The 10,712-nt window shown below is 46.7% G+C and overlaps 1 protein-coding gene across 1 annotated transcript; it reads right to left on the reverse strand.

Moving 5' to 3' along the window:
- Positions 1–328: 328 nt before the first annotated feature.
- Positions 329–883, reverse strand: LOC125518979 (RING-H2 finger protein ATL46-like). The gene has a single exon (XM_048683869.1). It carries the CDS (start codon positions 881–883, stop codon positions 329–331), a length of 555 nt encoding a protein of 184 aa, XP_048539826.1.
- Positions 884–10,712: the final 9,829 nt, after the last annotated feature.

A 10,712-nucleotide genomic window follows, 5' to 3' on the forward strand; every position in this document is an offset into this window, starting at 1 on the left:
TTTATTAAAGTCTTTTGAGTATTTCTTCTAGCAGGGATTTTTTTTAGCTACTTTCTAGCAGAGATTGATACCGTGAATAAGGTGTTTACAAAAGATTTTATGGTAATTCTTAGTCATAGGAGTTGTTTTGTATTTCTTTTTATCTTAGATTCAAATCAATATACCTGCAATTCTTATGATCATGAATAAAGTTACAGGCATTTCTAAAAATAAAATAAAAGAGACAGGCAGAGTTGCTCACCTATAAAAAAAAGGCAACAGCGCTACATATATACACTTACCAAATCTTCACCGTAGCCCGTACGTAAGCCTCTCGTCGGAAAAAAGATTAAACGGGAGGTAGCCTAGCGCCGTCCATGGGGTCGGCGTCCGAGCGGCAGAGTGGGCAGGTTGAGTGCGCGTCCAGCCACGGGTCGATGCACTCCACGTGGTACAGGTGCATGCACGCCGGCAACAGCCGCACCGCCTCCCCTGGCTGGAACACGCCGAGGCACACCGAGCACGTAGCCGCTTCCTCTCCTCCACCCGTCATGTTGTGCTTCACGGACTGGTTGTACTTGAACGCCGGGAGGCGGGCCGTCGGGTTTGTAGGGCGGACCACGGCCAGCTGCACCTCATCGAGTTGCCGGAGGGATTCCAGCCGCGGTAGCGGCCGGGCGGCAGCGGCTGCCTCTGCCTCAGCGTGAGATTGCGTGCTGCGGCAACCCTTTAAAGCGACTCCGAGAATGCAGACTGCGAAGAAGACGACGAGCGATACCGTGACTTTCCATTCATCATCTGAAGATGGCGGAGGCGGTGGCGGATACCAGGGACGTATCGCCGGGAATTCATACGACGGTGGGTCTAAATTATAATGCCACGGTGGCGGAGGAGCAAACTCCATGGACTTCGTTGATGGTGGCAACTGCTACTGCAAACTAATGAAGAGCTAATGACGTACTATATTTGTTTGCAGGCTTGCAGCGTCGTGCTATACACAGAGAGAATTTATATGTGGATTAACGGAGACTAGCATGAAGCCGGCTATCTCGAATGACGAGAGGGTTAGTCTCGAATGGTGATTTATGGCCAAATGTATGTAATGAAGACAAAATCAGGACGGAGCATGCACGGTTCTCTTTGTCTATGCGCGATAAACAACCCACATCGCAAGATAAGGTTATATTGACAGGGTCGTTCGTGCACCAGAGATAGCAACTAAGAGCATCTCCAACAGCCGCGTAACACGTGACGCGTTAAAAGTCAGAATACAACGCTGGGTGAGCTAGCTTTTACGTGCAGCGGTGCGCTGGCTTCAACGGCCGCCGCAAAATAAAGCACGCCCGAGCCGCTCCAGTAGGCGTGCTATATTTCATCTATTTTTTTCTATTATGTGAACTCGATTTGATACATATTTGGTTTCAATGGTACAAATATGAAGATAATTGATACAAAATAGTGCGTAAATAGTTCATAGTCTTCTCCTACAATAAATAGTTCATAGTTCATCACATAGTCTGCTTCTACGATACAAAATAAAACGAAAAACTACTACTACTCTTCATTCTTTGACTCGGACTCTGCTTTGGTGATGTCCTTCTCCGACGTCTGAGCGTAGGCGTCAAGGAACCGCTCGTCGCCGAAGTCCCAGGAGGACGCATCTCCTAGCGCGATGTTGTATTTAGCGACTGCCTTCCGCGTTCGCTTGTCCTCGCGATAGGCAGCTCGCTCCTCCCTCCTCTTCGCCCTTTCCGCCCTCCTCTCGGCGAAAAATTGTTCCTCGTTGACGATGTCTTGCGCGAAGCGATGGCTCCACAACGCCATGGCTTCCTCGTCCATCTCGGCCAGGCTGAGACGGCACTCCCGTCTCCGGTTCTTGCGACGATCCTCGTCGGTGAGAAGCCGTGGGAAAGGCGCCAACTCCTGTGCCCGCTCCCGCGTCGCCACATCGGCGAAGTTCATGTCCTGACGGGGCCGCCGGAGGCGCCACGTCGCAACGTCGTACGCGAGGGCACCCTCTTGGGCGGTGTCGAAGGTTCTGAGGCGGAGGCGCATGCCGCCGCCCGACATAATCTCGGCGGAGTAGGTGCCGGACGGACGCACGCGGACGCCGTGGTAGCCCGAAGCTTCCCAGCGACGAGGCGCCATGGTAGCGCGGTGGTGTCGTGTCGGTGGCGAGGAGAAAAAACGATAGAGGGAGCGATGAGAGAGCGGCAGAGGGCCCTGCAATTTTATATGCGCGCCCGACGCGGGGCGCCAAATCTAGCGCGCGAGCTGCCGCCTTTTCCTACGCACGCTAGTTTTCCGCCACCACTGGAGCGTGCGAAAATGTCCCGCGCGCGCTAAAAAGCCAGTTTACCGCGCACACGTCTTTTGGCCCGGCTGTTGAAGATGCTCTAAGGAAAGTTAGGATCATCGCTAAGGGTGGTGCTATATTAACAAACTAGAAGTGTGACCCACGCATTTGCGCGGCTAGATTCAACATATTAAGATACATGCTACTTAATATATAGATAGGGTCTTTTGTCAAATGATGTATCAATATTTTCCATGTGAATATTATGCTATATTATTATAAACATTAGTATTTAAGTATTTACTTAACACTTTTACTTGGCAATCTCAGCTGATGTTAGGAATTTAACAAAACACATTCTTCTTAGTCAATTATTTATTATTCATTTATTACTTACTTTCATGGTTAATTATTATTGCTTTGATGCTAATTATTATTCAATTATATCCATCTTGGCATGTGCTTTTCCATACATCAATATATTGATGAAGTATATCAAAATTATATTCCATGGAAAATCCTAATTAGATTTATACGTTTTTGGTCTTTAGTTGGAAGCACTACTTTTTAATATTCTTATAGTATATTCCACATTTTATTATTTCTTTAGATCTGATTGCTTGATTTCATATAGATTTCTACATGAGTATAGCTACTTTTTGCCTCCACACTGTTTTCTGGGTACAATTCTAATAGCTACTTTCCGTATAATTGCATTCCAAATTTATCTATTTGTACACTTATATATAGTGCAGATGAAAACAATATGGACAATTTTTCTTTTTACTTTTACCGAATTCTATTTCAATTTCCAGCTACTTATGGACGTAGTATACAATTTGTTCGGAAGCTAAATCGGTATTTTACTTTTCCATGGGGATAATTTCATATATGTCCAGTGCAATTGCGCGGCTAAATTTATTAAATAATATATTTTATATATTTCTTTTCCGGTCAGTTAGTTGCCGCACTAGCAGTTGATATTATCATTAATTCCCTTTTAAATATTTACTTCTTTCTTAAGAAATATATAGGACATAGTTATTACCAAAGTACATCATTAAGAGAGATCGCGACTTCTGTGTGTCACAATTGAAGAGTTAATGCATTTATAATATTCCCCTTTTTCACTCTACAGATTTTCTCCTTTTGTCATTTTTGTTTTCACCAGTAGTGTTTTTTAGAAATTGTTTTCTCTAAATGTAAGTGTTGGAGGAACTTTGCACTATGAATTAAACTCAAACATATTACATATTTGCATGAAATTTTTGCTCCAAAACATTATTATACCTATTTTGAATAGCACACTCACATATACACATACCACATTGCTTATGGATCTTTCGACTGTTCTGTCTCGGTGTCCTGACTACATTATATATGCCCATTAACATCTACGTACTCTTTGATTTCTCCCGATATAGTGCGGCTTCTCCGTCTCTTTGGGGCACTCTGTACTCCGCTAGTATCTGCTAAATCTTGCATTTCTCAACTCTTTGATATGATGCATCGTGATAGGATGCATGTTGGTTAGTAAAAAAAATTGCAGGTGTCTTTGTTAGTAGTTCAGAAAGAAAAATAATTCTAGCGTGTATATACACAATGATTTGGCTTTATTATTTCTTGAGGTGTGTCATGTATATGGTCGGTGGTGCGTTGGGTTGCATATCTAATATGGGCTCGTTTTCTTGGCTGAGCCGTATACCTCTCGAATTAATTGTCCAATCAGATTTCCATGCGGCAACTGGCAATTTTCTGGAAAAAAAAGTTGACTCAATTTTTCCTTTTTCTGTAGCTTTTCTTGTAAAAGTAAGTTGACTCTATTTTTCCTTTTCCTATATTTTTTTGCAAAAAAAATGTTGACTTTATTTTCCTTCTGATATAACTCATATGTATCAATCAATTTGTAGCTTCTTGTGCCCCTATGATATAGGAGGACATGAGAATGAATATACTTTCCCGGCAAAAAAGAAGAGAATGAATATACGTATCAATTGTTGTGGGTTAAACCCCAGCTTAATAATCATGAAAACATGACAAACCTTCACATTGATTGATGACATGAGCCATGAGGCGGTAAAAAAAATGACATGAGCCATGATGTCATTTCTTGCCCTTTTGGTGCTAATATGAAACGGACTGTACCAGGCCACGCTCTTGCCTAGGAGCGTATGCCAACCGGACTGCTCCACTTTTTTTTAACTTAACCGGACTGCTCCAGTTTATTTAGTCCATCGTGTTTGGCTTTTGCCAGAACATATATCTATTTGTGTGTGACGTGCTGACTTTTTTGTGCATGGCTATATTATTTTGTATGTAATGTATACATTTTTAAAACTTAGCTGTATATATCTAAAGTTAACGGGTAAGGTAATTTAATATGTGTGGACAAACATGATGGCTTGTTTGCCTATTGTTTTATAAGTATATATAATCTTTATCTTTACCTAATAATAAAGCAAATTGGGTTTCTTTCGTCCGTCATGGTATTTTTTAGAAAAGTCTCTCTATTTTAGAGAATTCAACCCGCAGTCCTGTTTTAAGTTAAAACGAATCATTATTTTCGTATTTTACACAAAAGTTCCTGTCTTTTTTTGAAATCAACCCGCCGTCCGGATTTAAGTCATACCTGAACCGTTATTTTACATTTTCCGAAAACCCCCCTAATATTTTAGGTAATTCATCGGCGGATCATATTTAAGTCAAACAAATGCTTTTTAAAGCATCCATATCTTTTAAACCGTAACTCCTATTTGAACATGTTACATATGAAATTTGATTAGAAAAATATGTAGAATATGAATATGAGATTATTTTTACCTGTTAAGTATTTTTAAATATTATTTTAGAATATATTTGAGTCAAACCAAATAATTTTCTAAATTATCTATATCTTTTAAACCGTAACTTCGATTTTAACATATTATATATGAAATTTTATTAGAAAAATGTGTAGAATCTAAATATGATGTTAATTTTACCTGTTAAATATTTTTAAAATATTGTTATGAAAGAAAACTTATAAATTATAGCGCAAGCTCCGTTTTTTTCATACCGGCGGCGATCCAGATTACAAATAAACACCCCACTATAACCATATATGGAAAAGAAAACATTGATAAATACACATGCATACCTCTGAAAAATGTCGCAGGGGAAAACAACAGATTTCTCATCGCGAGAGTGTGAGAAAGCGAGCGAGAGAGAGAGACGTCTTAAGATTAACCATATTCAACACACGTTTTTTGTTGTTTTGTGTGAACACCGAAACCATCACCGGCGAGGGTGAGAAGGAGTATAAGCGGCAACACAAATATGATGCCTCACAAAAATAAAGGAGATGGACCTATTGTGGTCTTGAGTGATGGTTGTTGAGTTAAGAGCGTGTGTTATATTTTCTCTCCCGTTGCAACGCACGGGCTCTTTTGCTAGTAGATAGATTAAGACAAACCTGTATATACCGCGTGAACATTTGCTGGCGGGACAGGATACGCATGCCCTTTGGACTTGGCCGGGCTAAGCCCGTGTAGATCCGGTGGTAGCGGGCTCCCTGGCACCGTGGTGCCAATATATAGTCCTTGAGTGGGATGATCGATTGACGGGTGGACTGAGGGGTGCTCCTCCACCCGTGTCACTAGGCCCAGTGGCGGTGGGAGGGTGGGGGTGCTCCTCACATGTACTTGTGTGCTTCCCCACAGCCCTCCTCTTCAGGGATGGGTTGCTGCCCAGATCCATGGAGGAGGCGTGGTGAACGCTTCATGGGCGCCCGAGGGGATGGCGGCCAATACGGCGGCGGGATCAGCTATGGCAGCGGCGGTGGGCTACCTCCAGTGGCCGCGAGGCCTCCTTTGGGTCGATCTTGTCCGACAGCAATCTAGATAGGCAAGTCTGGATCTGGTGGTCGAGACAACTCCATGGGAAAACAATGATCGCATCGGGATAGAGCAATGGTGATGCTTCTGTGTCGGAGTCCCCTCTCGAGGGCATAGTCTCTGGATTTTCTCCGGTTGGAGGGACCAGCGGTGGCGGTTCCAAGGTGGCGGTGGCCTCATTTTCTTCGGGCCAACGGGCCTTTAGAGCAAGATCTACAACGACTTGCGGCGGAGAGGTGGTTGTTGTTGCGTGGCAGCTCAATAGCCTACAACCTGTCTGGTGGCGGCATTCTGGCCGCATTCTTGCTCGCTATGGCATTGTCTGATGGCACTGCGGGAGTTGGGTGATGGGGCGGTGGCCCGACTTCTTTGATGGTGGAGGCCTCCGTGGTGGGGGTCGGGCCTCGCAGTGGTGAAGGCCTCGATGACGCTAGCACGATATGGGACGCCTCTTCCACCAACAGGTCAGGTTCGGTGCAGCTCGGCAGGTGACACATGCACCAGTTTCGGAGTTGTTGGGCGGTGCTTGTCATGGAGAGGTGAAGCCTCCGGCGGATGCGCTGTCGGCGGATGCTACACACAAGGTCTCATGCGGAAGCGTCAAGTCATTCTTGCTACCGGCACGTGCTACACGGTGGCTCTGGCAGAGGTGTCATGTCTAGCTTGTTGTTGCTAGATCGAATGTGGTATGATCGTGGTGACCGGGAGTGAGGGAGTCCTGGATTAGGGGTCTCCGGACAGCCGGACTGTTGGACTATAAAGATACAAGATTGAAGACTTCGTCCCGTGTCCGGATGGGACTTTTCTTGGCGTGGAAGGCAAGCTTGGCAATACGGATATGTAGATCTCCTCCCTTGTAACCGATTTTGTGTAACCCTAGCCCCCTCCAGTGTCTATATAAATCGGAGGGTTTAGTCCATAGGACAACATACAATCATACCATAGGCTAGCTTATAGGGTTAAGCCTCTACAATCTCGTGGTAGATCAACTCTTGTAATACTCATATCATCAAGAACAATCAAGCAGGATGTAGGGTATTACCTCCATCAAGAGGGCCCGAACCTGGGTAAACATCGTGTCCCCTGCCTCCTGTTACCATCCGCCTTAGACGCACAGTTCGGGACCCCCTACCCGAGATCCACCGGTTTTGACATCGAGATTGGTGCTTTCATTGAGAGTTCCACTGTCCCGTCACCATAAGGCTCGATGCCCCCTTCGATCATCGGTAACGATGTGGTCCAGGGTGAGGTTTTCCTCCCCTCACAGATCTTCGTATTCGGCGGCCTCGCACTGCGGGCCAATTCGCTTGGCCATCTGGAGCAGATCGAGAGCTATGCCCCTGGCCATCAGGTCAGATTCGGAAACTTAAACTATACTGCCGACATCCGCGGAGACTTAATCTTCGATGGGTTCGAGCCCATGTCAGGTGCGCCGCACAATCATGACGAGCATGACGTGACTCTGCCGTCGGACAGTGTTCGGGAGATCGCATCTGCAACTACTCCGGCCTTCAATCCGGAGCAAATTGCGCCATCCGACGACGGAGGGATGGACCCCGCCATGGAGGCCGCACTCTCAGTGGCGATGGAGCCGGATACTGACTTCACCCCTTACGAGAGTCGTGTTGCTGAACCACTGGAATCGTCTCCGGCCATGGACTCCGAGCCTCCTGCATCCGTGCCTATAGAATCCGATTGGACGCCGATCATGGAGTTCGTCTCCGCGGATATCTTTCAGCAGTCGCCTTTCGACGATGTGCTAAATTCATTAAAGTCTCTCTCCTTGTCAGGAGAACCTTGGCCGAACTATGTCCGGCTAGAATGGGATGCGGACGACGAAGAAATTTGCTGCCCACCCACCACCCACTTAGTAGCCTTTGTCGACGATTTAACCAACAGGCTCGATTTCGACTCCGCAGACATCGATGGCATGGACGAGGATGCAGGAGAGGAACAGGAACTAGTGCCCACAGGGCACTGGACAGCCACTTCATCACATGACATATATATGGTGGATACACCCAAAGAAAACGATGACGAGGAACGGGAGGAGACAGCGGAGGACGACCCCTCCAAGAAGCATACAAAGCATCGGCGTAGGCGCCGCTCCAAATCCTGCCTCGGCAAAAACAACGATAATAGCGCAAGAGAAAATAACACTCCAGTCGACTCCAGAGGAAACGACGACCACATTGCCCCGACGGCAAAGCAGGATGAAGCTGCAAACGGCGAACACAGTACGGATCCGACGTCCGAACACGGCGATGCCGAGGATAAACCTCGTCAAACCCCTTCTGGGGAGGTAAACAGTCCGGACGAAGATGCACACATCATCAGGGAAACGAACTTGGAGCAAGAGAACCTCCGCAGAAGGCTTATTGCCACAGCAAGGAGTCTAAAGAAGCAGAAGCAAAGGCTTAAGGCCGAACAGAATACGCTCAACAGCAGGTGGAACAAAGTGCTCGACAACGAAGAAAAGTATGGTGGAGGTTACCACACAAAGAGCTATCCAAAGCGTAAGCTATTACCCGAATTCAACGACGAGGCCTTAGAGCCCATACAACCGAAAAATAAAACGCCCAACCGGCCAGATCAACCACCGTGTGACCGCGATAGAGCGGCTAACAAGGTCGCACATAAGTCAACACACGATCTACGTGAGGACTTGCGCCAAAAATCCAGTATGACCAGATCCATCATGGATCTAGGAAGCGCGCTCCGGCACAAAATCAAAATCGAATACTACAACCGTCCGAACGCCATGATACATCCAAATACAGGGGTGCCGCACACCCCCTATGTTTCACCGATGACGTGCTGGATCACGAATTCCCAGAAGGATTCAAACCAGTGAACATAGAGGCATACGACGGGACCACAGACCCTGGGGTCTGGATTGAGGACTTTATCCTCCACATCCATATGGATCGTGGAGACGATCTCCATGCCATCAAATACTTGCCCCTCAAGCTTAAAGGACCAGCTCGGCACTGGCTGAAAAGCCTCCCCGAAAAATCAATTGGAAGTTGGGAGGAGCTCGAGGATGCTTTTCGGGCTAATTTTCAAGGGACCTATGTCCGACCTCCGGATGCAGACGATTTAAGTCATATAATTCAACAGCCCGAAGAGTCAGCCCAAAAGCTTTGGAACAGGTTTCTCACTAAGAAGAACCAAATCGTCGACTGTCCGGACGCCGAAGCCTTAGCAGCTTTCAAGCACAGCGTCCGAGACGAATAGCTCGCCAGACACCTCGGCCAAGAAAAACCGAGAACAATGGCAGCCCCGACATGCCTCATGACCCGCTTTTGCGCGGGCGAAGATAGCCGGTTAGCCCGCAGTAGCACCAGCGACCCAAGCACATCCGAAGTCAGGGATGGCAATGGAAAACCACGACGTAGTAAAAACAAGCGTCGAAATAAAGAAGACAACCCAGATAATACGGCGGTCAACACCGGATTCAGAGGCTCTCGGCCAGGTCAGCGGAAAAAGCCTTTCAAAGGCAGCAGAGATGGACCATCTAGCCTAAACAAGATTCGCGACAAACTATGTCAGATTCATGGCACCCCCGTCAAACCTGCAAATCACACCCACAGAGAATGTTGGGTCTTCAAGCAGGCCGGTAAGCTAAACGCTGAACACAAGGGGGGAGAAACCAAGCGAAGACGAGGACGAACCTCGCCAGCAAAGCACTGGAGGACAGAAAAAATTCCTACCAAAGGTTAAAACAGTAAACATGATCCACGTGACGAAGAGGAGAAGCAAACATGCACTCCGAGACATACGCGCCATAGAGCCCGTCACCCCTAAGTTCAACCCCTGGTTGGCCTGCCCGATCACTTTTGATCGCGGGGATCACGCGACAAGCATCCGGCATGAAGGATTGGCTGCCTTGGTGTTAGACCCAATAATAAACGGATACCACCTGACACGAGTCCTTATGGACGGCGGCAGTGGTCTAAATCTGATATATCAGGACACGGTCCGCAAAATGGGGATAGACCTGACAAAAATAAGCCACAGTAATACTACCTTCAAGGGAGTAATACCAGGCCCAGAGGCCTGCTGTACGGGCTCTCTATTCCTAGAGGTTGTATTCGTTTCTCCCGACAACTTCCGAAGTGAAAAGTTAACTTTCTACATCACTCCATTCCGAAGTGGCTATCAAACACTACTCGGAAGAGCGGCTTCTGCTCGTTTTAATGCAGTACCGCATTACGATTCTCTCAAGCTTAAGATGCCCGGTCCACGCGGCACCATCACAGTTAGTGGAAATATTGAGCGTTCTCTACGCGCGGAAGAATGTGCGGCGGCATTAACAGCCGAGCACTAGACGGCCTCACCAACCAGAATAAATGACAGGTCATCAAGACCACGGACACGGTTAGACGAGTCCGGCGCATCACTACATATACATGAGATTGGTTTGATGGTTAAACCCTCATCGACGGTACCAGGGGCTTCCCGCATGTAATCAGGGCTAGTTCGGCTCAACTTGACTTACCTTGAATTTCAATGGTTTATTGATAATAACCACTTTTCTGGCACGGCAACTTTTACCTAAGTTC

This window comes from Triticum urartu, chromosome 7, assembly GCF_003073215.2.
Source record: "Triticum urartu cultivar G1812 chromosome 7, Tu2.1, whole genome shotgun sequence".
Lineage (NCBI taxonomy): Eukaryota > Viridiplantae > Streptophyta > Magnoliopsida > Poales > Poaceae > Triticum > Triticum urartu.